The 24,829-nt window shown below is 46.5% G+C and overlaps 1 protein-coding gene across 1 annotated transcript in view; it reads left to right on the top strand.

Annotated features, from left to right (window-relative positions):
* LOC144768683 (RING finger protein 112-like) overlaps positions 1–24,829 on the top strand; it is a 352,704-nt gene that overhangs the window by 49,232 nt on the left and 278,643 nt on the right. The window contains exon 6 of the mRNA XM_078652512.1: positions 16,412–16,690. Coding sequence (XP_078508638.1) covers positions 16,415–16,690 — 276 coding nt within the window. The 5' untranslated portion in view covers positions 16,412–16,414. The remainder of the gene's footprint in view (positions 1–16,411; positions 16,691–24,829) is intronic.

Here is a 24,829-nt window from a genome sequence, read left to right on the forward strand (position 1 = left end):
TCCCAAAGACTTTGTCTCCCATGAACATCGGAGTTGTTGATCAACAGACTCCAGCTCCACAAGGATCCGCGGGTCTGCACCACTCTGCACCTGGCGCCCACAGCTCAAGTTCGAGTGGCCCAACACCAAGAAGAGGTCACCCCGGCGATCCTGACCAGAGTTCCGGTGACCCCTGACCTGCCTCAAGTCTCCAGCCGACGCCTGCGGCCTCAAACCGGAAGGTCCCCCTCCAACCGCGACCAGGAGCTAGTAAGAAGAGCCAATCCTAAAAGGCACCCCTGCATCTGACGCCCCACTGCCTTGGGTGGCACAACCGACGGTGCCTAACTAACCCCAACATCCCAGCATACCTCTCCAAGTGGTGATGGTGGCGGCGGCACCCAGAAGACCTTCATCCCTGAACCTGCAGTGTGATTGCAAACCGGAGACTCCCCATTGAAAGCTAGAGGGCACCCGACGCTACAACAGTCCTCTGCACCCGGCCGCTCCAGTGCTGCAGAGGGTGCACCTTTTGTGCTGGCCTAAACCCCCATTTGCCCTGAGCTTAAGTCCAGGAGGTTTGTTCCCACAACCCAGTGGCCTGCTCGTCAGCAGCCACCAACCTGAGGCCCCCTATCCCCACTGGATAACATTGGGCCTTACCACTCTGCACCCCGCCACCCTAGTGCCGCTGAGGGTGTAACAAGAGTGCATCCTTGACCCTGGGGGACCCCTGAGTCTAACCCCAGAATACCAACTTCCACAACAAAGTACTTACCTGTTAACCGATAACACTATTTTCCTCGATAGGATAACATTGGTTGTTTTTCTATGAACAGTTTCTCAGTGTGAAGTTGGAAAACATAAGAAATCCTTTAAAAACTGTACTAAATAACAAAAGCGCTTTTACGTACCTGTTTACAGGAAATGTCCCAGTGCAGTATCCAAGTAAACTGTACTTTGCAAGAAAAGTAATCTACTGGTCATTTTACTAAAAAGCCTATACAAAGTATATGTACTGTATTTCCAAAGCATTGCATTTTTAGTAACCATACTGTAAACAAAACAAAGTGCATATACTATTGCAATCCAAATTGTGTTACAACTGCATTACTACTGTAAAGTATTTAATGCTTACCTGCGCCAGGCTTGCTTGGTTCAAGAAAATAAAATAGCTAAAAGAATATTTTTATACAAAAACAGTTGGCCTGACGTTCAGTCTTTGAGTGTGTGAATTCATTTGCTGACTGAGTGTGTACAACAAATGCTTATCACTGTCCTCTGATAAAGCCTTACTGCTCGACCACACTACCACAAATAGAGAGTGAGGTACTATCTACTGTACCTCTGCGTACCTTTGGAGTTCCACTGGACTCTGTCCACACTATACCTCACTTTGGTATAGTATATACTGAGCCGGCTTCTTACAATAACCAGGAAACGTTTCAAGTGGTATATAGAGATGCATAGATGTAGGTTTTGATTATTCTTACATAACCCTACACTGCAGCTGCGCTACTATTGTGTCATTATATTTTGCGGGTGCTTCAGAAATTGTAAACTGTTTGTTCAATCTCTGATTGAAAATTAGGGGAACTCGGATGAATGTTCTCCCTCTTTGAATACACTGCTTACTCTGTGTAGTCAACTTATATTGGTGTAAATTTGTATGAGTGCCTGAGGACCCTCCTCCCCATTTTAGTGGTAGCACACACCATAGATTAAATTCACTATTGTGATTCCTCGAGTTATGTGAAAATAAACATTTAATGTACTCTATTTGCACCCACCAAGAGACGTTTAAGTGTGAACAGTGATATCTCTGATTGTGCAGTGAGCTGTACCAATCTGCCCCAGTTTTGAGTGATTCTGGATCCCACTCTGCTTTTGCTTTTTAGCTACTAAAATCATTCAGGCCACTGAGGATTGGCTGAGTTTTTGACTTGTCCTCGCTAAGTCCATGACCGTGCTGGATTGGGGTACACCGAAGTAGTTCTTCCTCTCCATGTCCAGGAGACTAGCTCTCCTCATCACACGATGAGAGACTGCTGATTGGTGGCAGGAGATGTGCTATTCGGGAGTTGAGAGTTTTTTTTACCTGCTGACCTGCTCTGTAAAATCTTTTCACACCCCCTTAACTTCCCTTACTAGCTACAAGTGTATTTGCTTGTTATCTCCTAAAGGTGTTTGTGGAAAAGAGATTGTCCTCTTTTTTAAGGACACAGTGACCTTGACTTAGGAGCAGTCCTTGTCAGCATGACCTGGATGTGTAGCAGCACTTGAGATCTGCATCCCTTGGACTCCCGCTTGCTTTTCACCCGGCTATGATTAATCGTAGATGGACAGGCCCATGGTTTGCAGCATAGTTCCTTTTACAAGAGCTCAAGTTCTGCAATCTCAAGGACACATTATAGAAAGTTGTCCTTCTCCTGTTTCGCCTAATTTATCGCCATTTGGTCAATGCAAATGTAATTTTTGCATGAACGGCATAACATTCCACTGCACCAAGGCAATGTTGGTGGAATTTGGGCACAGGTGTGAGAGGTTCGGTCAACCCTGACTCTAGGTGAAGTTGTTTCTTATAACTAGAAGGTAAAACTACAGTTACCAGAATGCAAATGGGTGTGTGCTAAAATTCCTGTTGAAGAAGGTAAACATATCTCCCCATGCACCGTGACAACTCAAGACCACTACTCTTAGCAGATCTCTGTACTAAACCTGCAATACTCGGTTCAGTTGAAAATTCATACCAACCACTATTCACGGCATTCATACATAGGTTGGTATTGTAGCTGCAAAACACACCCCTAGCAAAAATAAAAGTGCAGACGGCATGCTTTGTCATTTGTGCATGATTTAGACCAAGGTATTAAATCATGAAGAATAATATTTGCAAGTGATATTTGCACCCATTTTGCATTCTTATTGTTATGTGCAGGTCCATGATTTTCAACAGTAATTCCAGTAGACAGTACCTTTATATAACCTGCCCATGCAAAAGCTGTGCTCAACCTCTGGTAGGCAGAGATGTAAAAATGAGTGCAGATTGTGTTAATCGGCAATTTTACACTAGCTGGTTAATTCTAAATGACAGTCCAAAAGTGTACTTGGTTGTGGCTTTGTCTGCATATATTCAGTGAAGAACCACTGATCGCTGCTTGATAGCAGCCAATACCCCTTGAGTCCCCTTAGACCACCATGTCACTTTCTTTAGACATTGTTGGCACAAGTGAAACAACTTCTGATTAGAGTAATGGCAACTAAGCTGTTTGCACCGAATGGGTAATAGCATTGCTGAAGCTGCTCTGATGGTATATAATGTGAAACCGGTGACCGAGGTGAATTTTTGTACTGAGGTTTGGGGGCGTAACCTGTCAAAAGCTGTACTAATTACAGAGTATAATTTAGATAAGAGAATTCCAGGGGCCTCGTGTGGGTGTAGCAGTTTAATCGGTCATGGGGAACTGGACATTAACCTTCTGAGAGATAGTCTTGTTTGGTGAATCTATGGACAAAGAGAGGGCTACATCTGGCATATGCTTCTAATAAAATATTCATTAGCCTTGACTTGGGTAACTTTCCATCTGATGCCAGTAAGGTCCAAAAAGTACCTCAGAAATTTTTATATACATCATAAAAAACACAAAATGATTCTTTAGGAGGCAAGATGGCGTCTGCGAGCCAGACGTGTTTGTGAGAGACTCTGCTCAAACAGTCCCTGGCGCTTGCAATATCTCTGACGGCGTGTTATTCCGGAGGTGTTTTTCGACCGGGACTCTGCTCCGGGGCTTCGCAGCTACCAGAGGGGGGTCTGTTACCTGTGGAGATTCGAGGAGTGAGGAGCGCGGACCGATGTGATTGCAGTGCTTTACTGGCGTTCTGGCGTTCCGGTCTGGAGAGATTGTTGAAGACCGCGGAATACACTGCTGGGGCAAGCAGTGAAGCATGTTTGCCAAGACTGACCCCTGACTGGATCTGTAAAAACTTTTGGATTTTTGTTGCGATCCGAGGGTCTGTGGTGGCTCGGGAGTGGAGACGCGAATAGCGGAGCGAGATGCGAGGAGGAGCCGGCTCGAGTTAGCGATATCGGCTTGGGGAGCAAACCGTGGAGATTGCCAACCACTGAGTGCACTGCTGGGTGCGAGAAAGTTTGTTATTGAGCGCGGATTCTTTGAATGCTCTTCACTACCTGACTGGCATGAACTGTGGCTCTTTGTCCTAAAACTCCAGATTGCAGGGAATATTTCAAGACTTTTTAGGGAAGCTCTGGATATTCACTGTTGAGTCTTCTGACGAGCTGGTTGGATGGACGATTATTCTCTAGCTGTTTGAAGTTGAAGTAAGAATCGCCCATGCGATTTAACTATTTACGATTAGTGCCTATCATATTTAGTATACTAACAGCCTGTAGATTCTGAATTACAGCTTCTGGTCAATTTTGCAAGCTTTATTAAAACTTTCGAGTGGAAAGTAGCAATAAGGTGCTTTTCGTTATAATACCGACATATTGTTTGCGATAGGCTTTATCGTTTTTGGACTACGCAGCACTGGCTATGGGACGTAAGACGGCACGTGGAGAGAAAACAAGAGCCACTGGAGAGAGCCAGGTTGGCACTCGAGCTGCCCTAGCCGCAAAACTGTCCCAAAATGTATGTGATAAAGAGTAAAGTAGTAAAGACTCTGAAGTTGTTAAGCAAGTTAATCCTAAGATTCCGCAAATGTTTCAGCATGCTACTGGAAAAGAGGCTACGACCCCGGCTGGTGGATCTATTGATACCAATACTATCGATGAAGATAGTACTGGGGTAGTACCTGAAGGCCCCTCTGGACAGGTACAGGACTCTGTTATCTCAAGGTGCGGAAGGGCAAGACCTGACTTCAGCAAATGCGGCAGGGGTGGTAAACACTACTAGCGGTCAAGATGTTATTGAAGATACAACTGATCCTACTAGCAGCAAGGGCAGTGAATTCTACTCTCTTTCTGAGCATTCAGATGGGAATGACTTCGATGGTGATCTAGAGGATGATCTTTTAACCCACGATGAAGTTTCTGGAGATATCACTCCTACTATCCAGGATACTGTACAAAGTGGTGAAAGTCCTGATACTGCCGCAGATAACATAGATACAGTTCGAAAGAGAGATGCCGCAAGACACGTGTCTCCTGGTACAGAATTATCGGAGTGGGATCTCACCGGTAGGGAACAACTTTTCGAGAGATTAGATCTATCTGAATCGGCCAGTGGGAACCTGAGTCTTGAGACATCTAGTCACGTCTCACTTGAGTAAATCTATAGATCAATTTCGGAGCATCGACTGGAGGCTCGTGCAGAGCATCTAATAACTCACCGACTTGTAGGAAGCTGCAGAATACGGTCCGTCGTTTGGTTAAGACTTGTAACAACTTTACTGATAGAATGACTGAGGCCGAAAGTCGTATCTCTACATTGGAAGACCAAATGACAACTCAAAAGGAAGAAGTCGCTGATATAAAGGCACATAAGGACGACGTGCACGACAAGCTTACCGACATGGAGAATCGACTACGGCATAACAATTTGCGTATTCTGGGAGTCCCTGAAGGCCTAGAGGGGCAAGATGTTCGCAAATTCGTGATTGAGCTTTTTGTGGAGGCATTCCCTGAGGTGACAGATTGGAACTGGGCCCTGGAAATTCAACGCGCGCATCGGTTTCCATTTCGTCAACGACCATTAAGGAGTGGGCAAGGTGTACAACATCCACGTGCTATCTTGATCTCATTGAACAATTTTTTAGCAAGGCAGACATTGTATGATCTTGCTCGCCCGGAGAAAAAGAGATCGGGTAAAGGAATTAAATTTTTTGTACGCCCAGACTACTGCCACTCTACTGTGGAGAAACGGTGGCAGCTTCGTCAACCGTTTCAATCTAAGGGTTTACAGGTGTTTCTTTTACAACCAGCGACTTTAAAAACGGGCATAATGGCCAGAGTCGTTTCTTTACGTCTGAGGCCCCAGCTAAGGAATATCTTTGCTCTTTGGGTTAATTGTTAAGTGCATTGGATTGGTGGCTAAGGCCATGTATCTACTAGATATCTATATGTTTTGGTACTACGCACTTAGACTGTTTTAGGTTTTTGTTTTGATAGACTTTGTGGAAATGGGACCTTCTGAGCATACAGTGAGTCTCTCATAACCATCGAAAGGGCGATAGGCCCTATTGCCTTGATTTTGGGGGAGGGACACTCCTGGGGTGGGGGGAGGTTGGCTGGGTGGGGTGGGAGAGTAGGGCGAGTAGGGGGGCACTTCTGGTGTTATGGGTCGGGTGATTTTTGGGTTAAGGGTGAAAAGGGGAAAACAACAGTTCATAACAAATGTTGCAAGGTTTTAGAAACAATTTTTTTCTTAGTCTCATACATTGACGACCAGCGACTGATCGGGGATAATGACTAATAATAGCTTGCGTATATGCTCATTTAATGTATGTGGGCTGAACAATGTGCTTAAACGGAAGCGAGTGATTGAGGAATTGCGGCTAATTAATTCTGATATTATATGTCTTCAGGAAACACATGTGCCCTAGGTAAATCGCAAGATATTAACAGAACTAGGTTATACTCTACTCGCTGCGTCTAGTCAGGCTACTATTAATCGCGGAGTGGCAATTTTGGGGCGCCAAGTGATAATTGCTACAGGTAAAGAAAGGGTAGACAATTTGGGATGCTGGGCAATAGTTGAATGTATTATTGGGGGTGTGGTGACCACAGTATGCACTGTATATGGCTCTTATTTAGATGAAGCTGATACTCTAGATTCATTGAATGTCCAACTTGCATTATGGGGTACTCCCTTGTTATTACTTGGGGCTTTTAATATACATGGCGAATTAGATACTTGGGACCCCCAATTTACCAGATATTCTGACGTAAACTGAAAGTATTTTGAGCATTACGCCAGTTACTGTCTCAGCATGGTTTAAGTAATGTATGGCCATTGGCGAACCCGGGGGATTCTGGTTACACGTTCTTCTCAATTCCACATAATAAAGCCGTCCGATTAGACTATATTTTTGCCCCTAGATCGCTAATTATTGGGGTTAAAATGCAGGTGAGGCCACGGATTACATCTGACCATGGTCCCGTAGTTATGGACTTGCTTCCTTTTAATATTAAGCGGGCGCAACGGTCACTCACATTTAGTAAAACATTAATAGCTGATGATGAATACGTAGCCCATATTCAAGAATGGGCTAAGAGGTTCTTAGAATACAATAGAGGCACTGCCTCACAACCTATGGTCTGGGATTGTTTTAAAGCTGGGTTAAGGGGCGAAACTGCTAGTTATGGGTGGGCTCAACAAAGGAAACGGAAGGTTGTTGTTGAAAAGTTGTTGTTAGATTTAAAAAATGCGGAGAGTGAGCTTATACACGCAATTAAATCACATAGTGACAGTCAAACTGCTTAGACTCGGGTCACACGCTGCAAGGCGAAGCTCAATGGGGTTTGGAGTCAGGACATAGCAATGCAGTATAAAATAAATAAAACTGAGAGGTATGAGTATGGTGAAGCTGTTGGCAGATGTCTTGCTCAAAGGCTTCGTGGTCGGCAAACATCTCAAAGAATAGATGCATTGGAGAACAACCAGGGGCATTTGCAGGAAACTACCGAGGGTATCATGGATGTTTTTCAACAGTATTACAAGGAGCTATACACTCAGGAAAGCTTATCCCAGGATCAGATTGATCATTTTATGTCTAGAATTGACCTACCTACGGTGGGGCTTCAAACAAGAGAGGAACTAGAGGCTCCAATATCTATGCTGGAATTAGAGATTGCTCTTAATGACCTGACGCTCGGGAAAGCAGCCGGCCCGGACAAACTCCCTTTAGAGGTTTATCGAATTTTATATCCTATTATTAAGGATGACGTGCTTGTTACTTTCACGGCTGCTCAGTCCGGCACCCCCTCCTTCTTGGGACGATGCAACCATCGTGGTGTTTAAAAAGAAAGAGAAGCCCCCCAATCTCCCCGGGTCATATAGACCCATTTCATTAATTAACGCAGATGCTAAGATGTATTCTAAAGTACTTGCTAACCGTTTAACTCAATCGGTCCCAGCATTGGTGTCTTATTATCAACATGGGTTTCTTCCGGGTAGGAGCACTGTTAACCATCTACATAGGGTTATTGCTGTTTTAGATTATGCATCCGCGTATCATAAAAATATCGGCTTGGTGTTTTTAGATGCTGAAAAAGCTTTCGACCGCGTGGCATGGGCATTTCTTTGGTCCGTAATGCATAAAATGGGGTTTGGCCCCTCGTTTTTGTGTGCTTTGCAGACCATGTATAAGCGACCAAGGGTTAAAATCTGTGCGATGGGGCAGGAATCTGCTTTTGTTTTTATTACACAGGGTACACGCCAAGGATGCCCATGCTCACCATTATTATTCGCAATTTATATTGAACCACTTCTGCGAATGCTTGAAACTTCCCAGGGCATACATTCAATGATAGTGGCTGACCATCCTATACGGGTTCTAGCGTGCGCCGACGATATTGCGGTAATAACATCAGATCCTAAACAAGCATTAGCTGAAATTGAGCACCTGACACAAGAATTTGGGGAATGTTCGGGTTATAAATTAATACTAACTCGAAGGGGGGTCTGAGGGAATATTAACGACCACAATGCTACAGCCCTCTTAACTTACAGAAACCAACATTAAGGTAGCACTTGGTCTCAACCTCAGGAGAGGAGTACATAGGTATGTGTGCACTATTTGAAAAATCGTTCCCTGGGCACTTTCAGAATGTTTGTAGTGTTCCCATCAGAAAACCAACCTGTACCGCCCTACATCATTTGGGAAAGACATCATCAGACACACTGGGAATGGCCCAGTGTGCGATAAGGCACAACAGTGCTCAAGTTGTTCTCTATATCCAAATGTATGTTTTGTCACTGAATAGGTATCAGGAGGTTTCTAACAAGCAGTGCTAAATGTTGAAATAAACACATTATATCAAAATGTGGTGGTGCCAATAAAATGGGGTAAAGGGAGGAAAAAAGTTTAATAAGGACCTTCCTTTCCCAATATTAAAAACAGTGAAAAGAGGTAGTGTTAACAAATAACTACCTTGACAGTTATTATGGTCATGGTCGACATGTTTCTGCAGCTTTACCTTGGGCCCAGAGGTCACCTACTGCTTCATCAGGACCTTCTTATTCTACTGCTTGTTTATGTGAAAATAACATATAAATTAATCATCTCAAAAACCCAGGTTATCTGTACTGCTGGGCTATGCCCAAATGAACCACGAGTGACACATGAGGCTAGATACCTAGGGATAAAAATCAGGATGTCACTTCAGTAGATTGTATTTGTGAATTGGGCAGATATATTAAGGTCAGCCAAGCTGCAGCTTGAAAGGGTTGAATGCCTCCATTTATCCATGGTGGGGCGACGTAACGTTCTAAAAATGTCCATATTACCTAGGGTGCTTTATTATTTTCGGACGGTACCTTTGTAGCGAACACATGCACAATTAATGCAGCTACAATCCATAACGGATCGATTTATTTGGGGCTGTAAGACCGCTCGTCGCGCCTCAAAATATATGACATTACCACTTTCAAGAGGAGGATGGGGGGTCTGGAATTTTGCTTTTTATTTCTAAGCTTGTCTTCTTCAAAATACGAAAATGTTGGTGATCAGGGGAGAGACACAGATGTTTGAAAGCCCAAATATATATACGATGTTATTAGGATGCCAGTCTCGACAAATGCTCCTTAGATTCCTTGAACCAAGTTACTATAAAATAACCAGATTTAAGACTGTGTTAGCTGCATTTAAAGGGTGGAGATGGATACGCAAAATTATTGGTTTAAATCGCATTAATTTCTATACACCATGTGATTCTATAGAATTATTTGCTTTAATATTTTGCGATAACAAGATGAGGAACTGGGCTGACCAGGGCATTTGCCGCCTAGAGGATATGTTCAATGGCGGTGTTATGGTTTAAGTTCAAGTTCAAGTTCGAGCATTTGTATAGCGCACTGCTCACCCAGAGGGTCTCAAGGCGCTTGGGGAAGGGGTTCATTATTTGTCGAATAGCCAGGTTTTAAGTTCTTTTCTGAAGGAGATGTGGTTTTGAGTAAGTCAGAGGTGGGTGGGGAGTGAGTTCCAGGTCTTGGCAGCAAGGAAGGAGAAGGATCTGCCACCCATGGTGGATTTGCGGATGCGCGGGACAGTGACTAGGGCTTGATTGGACGATCTTAGTTGGCGGGTGGGTATGTAGAAGGACAGTCGAGTGTTGAGGCATTCAGGTCCTAGATTGTAGAGGGCCTTGTGTGCGTGGGTGAGAAGGCGGAATGTAATTCTTTTGTTGACGGGAAGCCAGTGGAGGTCTTTTAGGTGACCGGTGATGTGATCTTGGCGAGGGATGTCTAATATGAGTCTCGCTGATGCGTTTTGGATGCGTTGTAGTTTTTTCTGTAATTTTGCTGTGATTCCGGCGTATAGTGTGTTACCATAATCCAGTCGGCTCGTAACCATTGCGTGGGTGACAGTTTTTCTTGTCTCGAGGGGGATCCAACGGAAGATCTTTTTGAGAATGCGAAGTACGTTGAAGCAGGAGGATGAGACTGCGTTGACTTGTCTGGACATTGAGAGAGAGGAGTCTAGGATAAAGCCAACGTTACGTGCATGGTCTGTGGGTGTGGGTGCTGTGCCCAGAGCGGAAGGCCACCAAGAGTCGTCCCAGGCAGAGGGGGAAGATCCTAGGCTGAGCACCTCCGTTTTGTCTGAGTTGAGTTTTAGGCGGCTATGTTTCATCCATTCGGCTACTTCTTTCATACCTTCGTGAAGATTGTTTTTGGCGGTGTTCGGGTCTTTGGTGAGGGAAAGGATTAATTGGGTGTCGTCGGCGTAAGAGATGATGTTAAGGTTGTGATGACGCGCGATGGAGGCGAGTGGACTCATGTAAACGTTGAAGAGGGTGTACAGGAATTTATATAGCGCAAATCACCAAGCGGTTTCTAAGCGCTTGCTTAGGGAACCCGTCCTGGTATTCCCCTGTGAGATAACCCCGGCAGGGTATCCGCAAGGTGAAAGCCAGGCATCCCGCTGCGAGGGGCCGTTGTGGAGATTAAGCAAGCTATTGCCCAGAGTCGCAGAGTGTGAACCCCTGAATCGAGTAGGCACCGGAGCGAGAATTGTCGAGTCCATGGACATTTTAGGACTCAAGACCCCGCCGAGCCGGGAATTGAACCCTGGTCCCGGGCTGTCCTCTGCTTCCAGGTCTGCCTCCTCTAACCAGTGAGCCACACTTCTCCACCGGGTGGGACTGAGTGAAGATCCTTGTGGTACGCCACAGATGACTTCAGTGGCCTCAGAGTTGAATGGGGGAAGTCGGACTCTTTGAGTTCTCCCAGCGAGGAATGAGGTGATCCAGTCCAAGGCTTTTCCTTGTATGCCGATGTTGCTGAGGCGTTGTATGAAGGTGCTGTGGCAGACTGTGTCGAAAGCGGCGGAGAGGTTGAGTAAAATGAGGGCCACTGTTTCACCGTTGTCCAGTAGTGTTCGGATGTCGTCAGTCGCTGCAATAAGGGCCGTTTCGGTGCTGTGTTTTGCTCGAAACCCGGATTGGGATGGATCGAGGGAGTTGTTGGATTCAAGGAAGGTGGCGAGCTGGCTATTGACGGCCTTCTCGATGACCTTGGCCGGGAATGGGAGGAGGGATATGGGTCGGTAGTTTTTGAGTTCAGAGGGGTCTGCTGTGAGTTTCTTCAGAAGGGCGCTGAGTTCGGCGTGTTTCCAGCTTTCTGGAAAGGTGGCAGAGTTGAACGAGCAGTTGATGACATCACGGAGATGGGGTGCGATGATGGAGTCCGCTTTGTTGAAGATGTGATGGGGGCAGGGGTCGGTTGGCGAGCCAGAGTGGATTGAGTTCATAAGGCGGATGGTGTCTTCGGTGGAGATTGGGTTCCAGGCGCTAAGGTTGTTAGTTGGCGGAGTAGGATTTGAGGGGGGTGGGGGGGGTTGGACGCTGGGAGTATTCTCGAAGCTGTTGTGAATGTCGGCAATTTTGTTGAAGAAGAAGGAGGATAACGCATTGCAAAGGTCTTGGGAGGGGGTGATGTCGTTAGATGCTGCGGTGGGGTTGGTGAATTCTTTGACGATGTTGAAAAGTTCCTTGCTGTTGTGAGTGTTGTTGTCGAGACGATCCTTGAATGCTGATTTCTTGGCGGATCGAATCAGTTGGTGGTGTTTGCGGGTGGCTGCCTTGAGGGTGGACATGTTAACGGTGGTTGGGTTTGTTCTCCATGTTTTCTCCAGGGTGCGGCATAGCTTCTTGGATTTTTTAAGGTCATCATTGAACCAGGGAGCCTTTTTGCTGGTTGATTTGATCTGATGTTTTTTCAAGGGTGCTAATTAGTCAGCACTGTGGGTGATCCATTGCTTGAGATTGGTGGCCGCTTGGTTTGGGTCCGATGAGGGGGTGGGAGGGTTTTGGTTGAGTGATGTGAGGAGTTGTTCGGAGGTGATTTTGTTCCAGTTTCTTCGAGGAATAGGTTGTGGGCGGTTGTGGGTCAGGGTGGTTTTGTAGTTGAAGTGAACACAGCTGTGATCCGTCCAGTGGAGAGTTGTGGTGCGATCAAAGGAGATGTGCTTGCTGGAGGTGAAGATGGGGTCGAGCGTGTGTCCGGCTACATGGGTGGGGGTGTCCACGAGTTGTTTGAGTCCGAGATTGTTCATGTTGTCTAGAAGGGTGGAGGTGCTGCTTTCGTGTTTTTTTCAAGGTGGTAGTTGAAGTCTCCTAGAAGAATGTAGTTCTCGGAGGCGAGGGCATGTGGGCTGACGGAGACAGTGATGTCATCGCTGAAGTGAGTGCGGGTACCTGGAGGCCTGTAGATGAGGGTGCCTCTAAGTGTGGTCCTAGGGTCGGTGTGGATCTGAAAGTGGAGATGTTCGGCGGTTGCAAGATTATCGTCGGAGCTGGTCGTGATTTTGATGGTGTTCTTGACGATGATGGCGATGCCTCCTCCTGTTTGATTGGTGCGGTCTTTAGGGTAATCTTGTAAGCGTCCGGTATGGCTATGGCGATGTCGGGTGCTGATGATGTGTTCATCCATGTTTCTGTAAGGAAGGCGATGTCCGGTGACGCAGTGTCGAGTAGGTCCCAGAGTTCCGTTGCGTGTCTGTGGACCTAGCGGGTGTTGAGCAGGATGCATTTTAGGTGGTTAGAGTCTGAGCAATGTTTGGGGGAAGTGGATTTGGTGAGGGTCCTGGAGCAGGTGAACTTGCAGGAGTGGCAGGCGAAGGGACCGTGGGTACGTCCTGGGGTGGCTTCGCAGCATTGTGGAGTACGTCCGGGGTGGAGGGCGAGGAGAGTTGCGGCATCATATGTGAATCTAGAGGGCTGGGTACGGCAGGGGCCAGGGGGTTTGGCGCTGGGCGCGGTCCAGGCGCGGACGGGCTTAGACGGGCTTACCTTTGGCGCACCTTCGGCGCGATCGCTGCGCGTGAACGCTGCGCGTAAAAGCATCTGTCATATGTGGATGGTAGAGGGGCGAGGGCGGGTCAGCTGGGAGGCGGGAGCGGGGGTGGAGACTCGGGTAGGGAGCCACAACAACAACTACAGTGCAGTAAACTAAACAAAATGGATGCGGCCAAAAGCGTTGCACAATTAAATAGCTACGATCCCAAATGCGCTTCGCAATTAATTAATTATTTCTTCGTCAAGCGCTACGATGTACTTGCGGTACTTCGTGCAGGCAGTCAGGCAGGCAGGCGAAGGTAGGAATCTGGCAGATCGGGGATCAGCGTGAGGGAGCGACCGCCTCTACAGAGTGCAGGATGGTCACAGCGCTACAGCGGGGGGAGCAGGGCTAACGCAATCAGTGGGAGGGCGGGTCAGCTGGGAGGCGGGAGCGGGGGTGGAGACTCGGGTAGGGAGCCACAACAACAGTGCAGTAAACTAAACAAAATGTATGCGGCCAAAAGCGTTGCACAATTAAATAGCTACGATCCCAAATGCGCTTCGCAATTAATTAATTATTTCTTCGTCAAGTGCTACGATGTACTTGCGGTACTTCGTGCAGGCAGTCAGGCAGGCAGGCGAAGGTAGGAGTCTGGCAGATCGGGGATCAGCGTGAGGGAGCGACCGCCTCTACAGAGTGCAGGATGGTTACTTTTGCTGAGTTAGTAGATAAATATGCAATCTCTCAGAATGATTTTTTAAAATATTTACAGCTAAGGGACTTTATTTTTAAGCATCGTAGCATTATGCCAATTGTGAGTAATGATCTTTTCGAAGCTTTGAATAACCGGGCTAAGATTGGGACTTTATATGACAGTTTGTTGAGTACGCAGCGTGATGATGTTGAAGCTCAAGATGCAAAATGGGGTCTGAGACTCGATATTTCTGGTCAATTCATTCAAGACTCTATCGATATGGCTTCTAAACTTACTTTGACTGCTAATCTACGGGCCCAACACTATCAAACTTTGTTTAATTTATACCACCCACCGGCTAAAATGATGAAGTGGGGGGATATGCATAATGGTCAACGTTATAGATGTCAATCTGATGCAGCTGACATTTTACATATATTTTTTGATTGTAACGTGTTGGAACTGTTTTTTTGTCTATTGCACAATTTCTTTCTAGTATTACAAATATCAATGTGGTGATATCTAGAGAGTTAATTTTGTTTGGATTGTGTAAAAATAGAGATACTTCTGCGCTGTACTATCCAAAATAGGTTCCTTCTTTTTATGGCTATGGCAGTTGCTCGATTGTGTATCGCCTCTATGTGGCTTAAGCCCGAGGCGCCTTCGTATGAAATGTGGCGGGCTAAGTTCTATAATGTATTTCATTTAGAATTTAATATCGATCGCCTCAAATCAATGAAGAAAAAGCAACTAGGGATTCAGATTTGGCAGCCTATGATGGATCATATGGAAAGTGATTGATCCGATTTGTGTTTCCATCTCTGCCCGGACTGATTCTCAGCGTTATTGTTTAAACCACATGTCTTGGCAATTTCTGGATTTTCCATTATTTCTCTGTTTTTCTTCTTTCCCTTTCTTCTTTCTCTTCTCTCTTTTTCTTTGCAAAGTATTGTTTAAAATCTTGGTCAATGTATGATTTGTATATGTGATATTTTTGTTATGAACTGAATAATAAAAAAAAATAAAAAATAAAAAACACAAAATGTTAAAAGTTCAACTTACATGCCTGTAGTCCAAGGATATATTTCCCATTTCAAACAATGAGACAATTAAAGCCGTATTATTGTGAAATCTTCAGAAAGGACTCTGATTATCGAGTTTATATTGAGTTAGCTGCCATGACTAAGCAACCAGAAATATTGTAAAAGGGAAATTGGTTAGTTTAACATATTTCATTGACCTTTTGATGTCATCACTTGTGAGAGAGGGAGTCCGTGGTTACAATGCAGCTACAGTTTACCACTTAAAATCGATTGAGCCAAATGTCCTCTGTAAATTAACCAATTACGTAAAATGAGCCCTTGGATGAATCTGTAGTTGATACGAATGAAGTGTTGAATCATTGTCTCAATTCTTGCATTTTGAACTATGCATGTTTTGTATTGCTAAACATAATTTTTGATGTTTTTTATGACCTCTCGAACAACTATAAAATTTAATTGAACTTTTGATTGTACCCTGGGCACTTCGAGATCCCACTGCTGATGAGACAAGCCACTGTGATACAAGAGTGTTGCGCTCTGGATTGCAGCCCTTGCACTCTTCCAGCACCTGTCTTACTGCATGAAGGGCTTGTGAGGTTTTCTTTTCTGGAGTTGGCAGTAGTGTAGAACTCGTATGCATCCCCCTCAGTACTTCCCCTGGCACCCTAACAGATTGTGTGTTCTGCCAAAGAGTCTGAGGGACAGTACATGTTTTAGGTAATTTGACTAAAAAGCATTCTCCAGTGTCTGGAATACCGACTTAAAAAGTTCTTGCTAGACCTCCCTATTTTCCCTTCCTAATTGTTCCTCAAGTTAAGCGACTTTCCCTTGACATCGGATATTGTTTTCAGCCAGACAGAAATCTGCTGGCTCTTGTTGGAATGTTTCCTGTGAATCATTCCACAGCTTTGTTTTAGGCGATCATGGCTGGTTTGGAACTATCAATAGAATGTTGATGTTTATAAGAGCAAGGTGCTTGAACACTCCAAGCAAGCCTTACACTCACTTTCTTGTCTGGTTATCCACCTGTTATTTGCATTTTGCAGTAGACGCTGGGCAGTCCTTTCTGAATGCATTTCCTCAGGATCACACAAGTGTAAACTGATTTCTTCGAATTACTGGTTTTGAATCTGTGTTTTAGTCACTAGATTCGATTTCCTTATTTTTTTCTCTGACTTGTTTTGTGTGAACATGCTTGTATTTTGCACTAGAGGGATGTTGTTGTTTGTTTTCAGATCATGGGCGATGTGAAGCGGCTTCTAGAGTCCTTTACAGATGAGATCACCTGCTGCATCTGTTTGGAGGTTTTCAAAGACCCTGTGTCGATCGAATGCGGTCACAACTTCTGCCATGACTGCATTGCTGAACACTGGGATAGTCACAATGGCCAGGGCTACAAGTGTCCCGAGTGCCGGAAGCCTTGCCAACCCAACAAGATGCCTACTGACTTCCGAATCAAGAGCCTGGTGGACAAGATAAACGAGGCGCTGAAGGCCAGCGGCAGGCCAGCACATGTGAGTGATCATCAGGCATGTCTTTAACTCTCAGTAGATTTATCAAGAGAGTATTATAAATATTGCAGCATTGTCTGGATTAGATCTTGCCTCCATTGCTATTCTGTCTAATGGTTGTGTTCTAGAATGCAGTATGTGACAACATCTAGAGTTGTTAGAACATTATAACTATGTGTGATGAGCTTTCTCCATTAGCAGTACTAAGAGGGTATTGACGCTTGAAGAGCTGTCTCCTGGAACAGGCATATTTCAACAGCAAATAATGAACCTCTTGTAGTGGTAAAATATGAGGTCATTAAATTACCCCCCCCCCCCCACACACACACACACACACACTATGCTCATTATATATACCCCATAGAAAAAATATATTTAGTGGAAGAGACTAGGATTTTTTTCTTTTGTGGTGTACCCTTATTGGACTGAGTCTGGCATTGTATATTTCATAACACTGAAAAAACATTTTTGTCAGGATTTTGGCTTTTTAATGAAAAGTAAAACGCATTAGTTTGGCTTGCTTTTTCAGTGATAAATCTTCCCAATTTGCTTTGCTAACGCTTGTTATATTACTGACAGCATCCAAATAATGATGGTGGGGGTTGTGGTGGCAGTCGCAATAATAGTGGTGGTGGAAATGGCAGTGATGATAATGGTGGTAACAATGGTGGTACAGGTGTTGGCGATAATGGTTACTGCGGTATTGCTAGTGAAGATCTGTATAGGGTGGATGTATGATAAAGAATTGAATGTGTGATGATTGAGTGTACTTTTTAAATGTAGGTAGTCCCTCATGTTTTGCAATGCAGGCATTCCAGAGAAGGTGGAAAGATGCACCTAGTAGCCAGTTGCTTGCAGGGAGAAAAACCTCTAGAGGTGGGCCAAAGCCCATTCTATGTATATTTGAAAGAATTACAAACAAAATGTGTGGCGGACCTGAAAGTGGATCAGGGCGAGAGTGTTGCCCCCAAATATAGATTTTCCCTGCAAGGTATATTAGATCACTTGTATTTAAAATTCATTAATTAAACTTGTTTTATTTTTAATTAAATCTAATATAATTTACCAAAGACAGTCATTTATTTGGGTGGGTTTTGCAAAGTACACTTTGCAGTTTTACTGCTGGTAATGTTATTGTCACAGTATTTGATTAAGAGTATAGAGAGAATACCTTGCACAGTCATTTCCACTTTCTGATGTTAGGCATAGGACCACAGTCTTTTCAGCATGGCCAACTCTTCAGGTATCATATTTCTAGCATTTTTTTTTTACATGGATCTGTGAAGAGAACATTGAGGAACTCTGCTGGGGAAACATTATAGTTAGCCTCAAGCCTGCTGAGCCTTCGACCTGAGATAGATCCTTAATATAGACACCCAGACATCCTTAATTGATCTCTAGGTGGACATAGTGAAAGTGGCCTCAGATATTTAACCGAGACCACACCACCAGGATGGAAATAATGGAACGTGTGGGTTTGGCATTAGTCGAGCCTAGTTTCCACTAAGCTTCAGTTTTTTTAGAGAAATCGACCTATGTTGTGCAGGGGCAATTCGGGTCCCTCTTTTGCCTGGAGGAGAATTCCATTTGCTTGAAAGACTAGGCACTGCCATGTAGGTGTGCAGTAATTTGAATAGAGAGTTTCTTACATGGTGCAGCATGAATTCCTCCAAGTTTCTAGAATTGGTATTTGTTTAGAGAGCTCCCTCTAGTGGTGTAATAGGATATGCACCTGTGATGAGTGCCCTCAAATATGGTTCTGTTGAGCTCTCCCTTGAAGTAAAAGGATATCATGATGAAGTGAACTGCTGGAAATAGGATATTGGTATGCTATAATCGCCCTCTATCGGTTAAAATAGTTTATTTGTTGTTTAGATCATTTTTTCTATAAAAGTGACTGGACCTGCATTGACATTCAAGACACATTGATTGCCCCAACTTATTGGAACTCATTCCTTGAGGACCAGACATGTCTAGAAAGCAATGGTTGATTGTGATTTTTTTAAACTAAAGTATTCAGCATCCGCTTGAACTTTAATGCCTCTCATCTCCCCCCCCCCCACTGATAAAGCATAACCCCCCATTTCATGACAGACCTTTCTTCTCACCTTTGTTTTCTCACACTCACCGGTTTCTCACTGCTTTCCTCTTCTTACTTTATGTTGCTGTCCTTCAACTATTGTTCGCACCTGCTCCTCATGATGTTTTATAATTTTGAAGGATAAATGCTTTATTTGTGTTTTTCTCATGTTCAGTGTATTCTTGAGTCTTCTGTCCTTAGTTTCTTATTGATTGGTAACCATAATGAAACCCATTGGAGTAAGAGCAGGACTATTTCCAAATCATCAATAAAAGGAATTATCTAACTTTATTTCTCAGTGATGGCGTGATGATTGGAGGTCAACATCATCACAAAATTTCAGTGGCAGGTGATTGTTTGCTCCTATTGTGAACATTGTCCCAGTTCTCATCGAGCCACAAGGATTTAGGAGACTTCTGGGTAGCTTGTTCCCTAAAGCTCTAGGTCTATATGGGCATCTAAAGGCACTGTCTAATCTCCAAATAAACTGGCAACCCTCTATTGAGTGCACAGGGTGTGGACGTTGTGTTTATTTTCATACCTCTATGGCCCTAGAACTGCAGACTTTATTGTGACTCAACTTAGAAACTTGGGATTCACACAGAATTAGACACGATCCAGACTGATTCCACATCCTGGCAGCTCCAATGCCCAGCTAAGTACATCTGCATGGCCAGTGCATGAACTTTTCTGCATCCTCTCAGATCAGCACTGGGGTAAAACTAGATTCCAAAGTTTGTTGGTTTCTAAGAACACAAGCTGTGGGCATCTTAAGGAGACCAATTTGCCAGTAGTAGGAGGTCAGTAGGAATTGTTTGGGACAGCCAAGTCCCCTGAATGATAAAGGAGCATGCCCCCTACCCTCATTGCCCAATGCATATGGAACTGGTATCCTAACTTTTATTTTGGCCCTAGCATCATGCAATATAGCGTGAGTGCAAAGGCCCACGCCCGTCCTTGGTATTAAGAGTTCAGCTCAAATCTTTTTTATTATAATTTGGAGATCCAAGGAGTTACACATATAAATATACACAGACATCTCCACTAGACCAAATCAACCAACACTTAAAAACAAGTTAAAATAACACAAAAGACGTTGCAAATTAGAATTTTCATAAAACGATGCAGAATTCGTAGTTGCATACAAGAGGAAAAAAGCATAATTGCGAACGGAAAATCAATTTCATGAATCCTTTTAGATACAAAAACTAACTTGGCCAGTACAAAACGAGTTGTGCCATTAAATTATTTCACAACTTCGACTATGTAATGCAGAAAACCTAAAATATACATTTATTAAAAAAAAACAATATTGCACAATGATAATCGAATTACAAAAAGAGTAACAATTCTAAATAGAGTACACAGCAAAAAGATGAAGAAAGTGCAAGTGCGGAGGGGCGTGGCTAGCAGCATGGCCGAGTGAGTCGCAGTCTGCGCCAGCTCCAGCTAGCCGACTTCATCCGTCATCGTTACCTTGATCCACCGACTTATAAAACGCCACAAACTGTGACGAATGCCTTGCTGACCCCGGCGGCTGCCTCCGCCACTGCTCCTGAGCCACGAAAACACAGAAATCGGCGAAAACAGCGGCCGGACCCGGAGCTGGAGCAGGATTCAAAATGGCGGCGGCCGCGTCGGACTGACCCGGGGCTCAGACCTGGACGCCGCCTGAGGGGCTGTGGAGACACGGTCCTGTAGCGTTAACCATCCTTGGGGCTGGGAGCTGCCCCGGAGCTCTCCTTTGTCCTACCGGGACTTGCCCGGACCCTGCGGAAACAGCGAACCGGAGTGGCGAGATCTCCGCCTGACCCCTCCCCCCGGGCGGCGCTGAGGTTTGGCGGACGAGGTGCCCCGGGTCCGGGACCCGGGCGTATGTGCGGAGGTGGTGGGACCCACTGCGAGCCCCGAGGGAGCGGCCCCAATTACACCCACAGAGTGAAGAGGTTCTCCGGTCTGCAGACACCCAGAGCCGCAGCGCGCCCCTGACAGGAGGAGGCTGACCCCGCTGCGGTTCGGGGATCGGAGGAAGAAGGCAGGTTTGGAGGCGCGCGGTGCGGGGGTCCGTTTGTATAGCCCCACGTCTCATTGCCTCTGCCTGGTGCCCGTGCTGTCCGGGGGGCCGGACTGGACGGGGAGGCGGCCTAGGAACAGGCGAGCACTGCCATCGCGTAGTCACCGACTGCGTGTCCCTTCGGCTGTGAGCCCCCGCGGGGACTGGAGACACCCCTCTGGACCCGACCTGGCCAGTCGTTCCAGCTACGCCACCACACCGGATCACCACGCTCTGAGAACGATAGCTGCGGCCCAGGGCCCCTGTCTACCGGATTAATCCCTTGTGACTGTTGGCGCTCTTCCCCGGGCGCCCTGCTGTGCCCCAACTCCGAGAACACGGTGGAGGGCAGAAGTGGTCTTCGGGCAAATACTCGCTCCTTGGAATTTACCCTCCCCCACCCACGACAGAGAAGCCAGTCCGCCATGGGGAAGAAGGAGGCGGCCGCGAAGGCGCAGAAGCAAGGCCTCAGACAAATTCGCAGTGGCGCATCCGAATTGTGGCGGAGACGCGACGGGATCGAGCTCGGACACAGCTCTCCTGATGGGTGCGATACAAGCCTCTAGCGCAGACATTCAGGCGTCCAGAGCGGCCCTTGAGATGAAGATCGGAGAGGTAGGGGTGGAAGTTAATCTACTGCGGCAGGACTTCCGAAACCTTACGGAGAGGGTCACCACGGCGGAGACGAGGTTGGGAGAGGCGGAGGATGTCATCCACGGCCTTCGGAAAGACGTTAAAGACTTACAGGCGGCACACAAACCGCTCCTATGGAAGGTGGACGATGCTGAAAATAGGGCAAGGCGGAACAACCTCCGTTTTGTGGGTTTCAGAGAAGGTATCGAAGGGGCCGATATGGCGGCGTTCCTGCGCACATGGCTAATGGAGACTCTGCCCCGGGCGTGCTTCTCCAACTGCTTCATCATTGAAAGGGCGCACAGGGCGCTTATGGCCAAGCCGCTGGCAAGGGGGCGGCCGAGACCGGTCATCGCGAGGTTCTTGAACTTTGCAGACAGAGACCTGATTCTAAGAGAAACCAGAAAATTGGGAGAGATTCGACATGAGAACGCACAAATTATGATTTTTCCCGACTACAGCCAGGAAGTACAGAAAGCCAGACGCTCCTTTGACACAGTAAAGGCCAAACTCAGAGAATTGAAGATACAATACATGCTCCTCTTCCCAGGGAAGCTAAGGGTCATATACAAGGACAAAACGTACTTCTTCGTCCATCCAGATGATGCATGGCAATGGCTGGAGGAGCGCCCACCCCGTCGCAGGCGAGAAGGGAATGAGACGACTGCGCCCAGGACGTACCCTGTGGTTGGAAACCTCTGGGAGCGAGTGCAGCCACAGAGGAGGAATAGATCACGGGGTCTGAGGAGGACCCAAACTACGCCATATCCGTCACAGAATTGATCCCCTAGGAAGGAGAGAGACTCTGGCTCACCGCAGCTCGACGGTCCATCGGGATCTAGGTTCAGCGCCCTTGCTATGGCGGAGCACGCGGAGATGGAGAGTGAAATGGGAGGAGAACTGTCCGGGGCGGAGGACGGAGAGAACCAGTCGCTTCACCCGCTGGTATTGGCCATCCAAGAACTGGAGAGTGGGCCTGCCACAGGTGGCCCAGTGACCCCGGGCGAGACTGTTCTCCGAGGCACTTGATTAGTCAGGATGGTGGATGAACACGCTATCGGCTAGACCATATGGAAGCACGCAAGTGACTCACATGCACCTCTATTTCTTTTGGTTCAAACCTGTGTTCTTTTTGATTGTTTTTTTTCCTGCTCTATCTTCTTCCTATAGAGAACTTATACTCAACGCTATACACTTGGGAATACCTGGCCATTTTGCCAATTGTGTGATTAACGAGTTGGGGTAGATCTACAGGGGAGGGAGATAACTGGGAGGTCGACAGACCTTTTCCTGCCAATAAGGCCCATCGCAAAGGGTGGTAGAAGGTGGGCTTGTTGGGGGAGGAAGGTGGGGTGGGGGGAGAGGGGAAATGTTGGGGAATGATTCTGAGTTGGTTTAAGTTCGTAGAAGACAGCGCACAGGGGGAGGGGGAGGGTTTTGGGAGGAGTTGGGGGAGAGGGAGGAGGGAGTTTCGCAACATGAAAAATGCATTCACTTGTCAGGCAGACACGCGCACGGTGCACCACACTACATCGCAATCAGTCAGATGTTCTCCGATATTACCTAACATACTCTATCAGATGACGGCCTGCAGCCCGCGTAGACCGCCCCCGCATGTTGTCTGGGCCCTTATCCACTCACCGCCACTATGATTATGGGGAGCCCTGAAGGAGACACTGGACATAGGGGAGGCGTTAAGGTGTTGACATGGAATGTTAACGTCTTAGGTTGCAAAATCAAGCGAGGCCGAGTCAATAATTATGTCAAACGTTCTGGGGCGGATGTGATATTCCTACAAGAAACGCACCTGCAAGGCACTAAGTGCGCATTTCTGGCGAGGGGACAATATAAAGTTCTAGCACACGCAGGGTTCACATCGGGATCCAGAGGGGTAGCAATACTGATTAAAAACACCCCTCAATGAAAGTAGCGCAGGTATGGAATGACCGCCAGGGTACCTACGTGGGAGTGAGAGGGACGTGGGGAAGGAGATAATACACATTTATCTCAGCCTATGCTCCGCCTAAACTACAAGCGGCTACTTTGAAAGGAGTGTCAGACATCATACTCAACACCTCCGACACGACTCAAATAGTTGGGGGGGACTTCAATGACGTGATGAATATGGCTGCGGACAGGACAGGTGACCGAGACAGACCCCACACTGTGACCCCACTAGCCAAAGTTATGATGACACTGGGCCTTCTGGATGTGTGGCGATGGCTAAACCCAGACACACAGGCATACTCCTTCTTCTCGGGAGCGCACAAAGTCTACTCCCGTCTGGATTATATCTTTATGGCAAGACAGGCACTACAGGTGACCGATTCAGCAGAATATTACGCCCGAGGGATATCTGATCATTCACCCCTGGCGATACAGATTGTTAGGCGAAGGAGAGAAGGCCCCATAATCCTCAGACTCTCCACTTGGGACTTGCAACATCCGAACATTATAAAGGGGCTGAGGGCTGACGTGAAGGTGTACCTGGCAGAAAACGTGGGGACCGTAGACTCCCGGGTGGTGCTATGGGAGGCACTTAAAGTAGTGCTTCGAGATAGGGCTCATTGTAGGCTGGCGGAGGCTAGGAAAAAGAGACAGTCAGAGATCCAGACCTTAGAAGCACTAATATTGCAGCTGGAGACCGACCACCTACACAAGAGGGATTTGGGGACACAGCGACGTCTTGCAGATACGCAGGCCCAGTATAGACAACTAGTGACTGGGGAGGCTAAGACGCAAGCACTAGCCACTCTCCACCGCATATATGACGTGGGAGATAAATCTGGCAAACTTTTGGCATGGCTTAGCAGGATAGAGAGAGATGAACGTTGGGTAGATAGACTACGAGTGGGTCATGCCGACTGGATAGCTACCGATGACAGGATAGCTGAAGCATTTGCCGACTATTATGAAACCCTATACAAGGCCCATGATTTGGGATCCAAACAGGAGGCATTGCAATACATGACAGCCGTCAACCTCCCGACTCGCGAAGAAACTGACCGAATAGATCTCGAGTCCGATGTCACTGAGGAAGAAGGCAGGGTGGCGCTGACTAAACTCCGAGTGGGGAAAGTCCCAGGCCCCAATGGCTTCCCGGCGGAGTTTTTCAAGAAGATGGCTGACCTCCTGACCCGCCACCTACAGGGCCTCTTCCGGGATGCTGAGGAGGAGGGGCAGTTCCCCCTGGACATCAGGCAGGCCAAGATTGTCCCAATCCATAAATCAGGGAAACCGGAGGAGTACTGCGCATCATATCACCCCATCTCATTGTTAAATGTGGAAGCGAAGATCTATGCCCCGATACTGGCTCTTCGGATGAGAAGGGTCATCCCGGGGTTGATCCATCTGGACCAGACGGGGTTCATCCCAG

Source organism: Lissotriton helveticus, chromosome 7, assembly GCF_964261635.1.
Source record: "Lissotriton helveticus chromosome 7, aLisHel1.1, whole genome shotgun sequence".
Classification (NCBI taxonomy): Eukaryota; Metazoa; Chordata; class Amphibia; order Caudata; family Salamandridae; genus Lissotriton; species Lissotriton helveticus.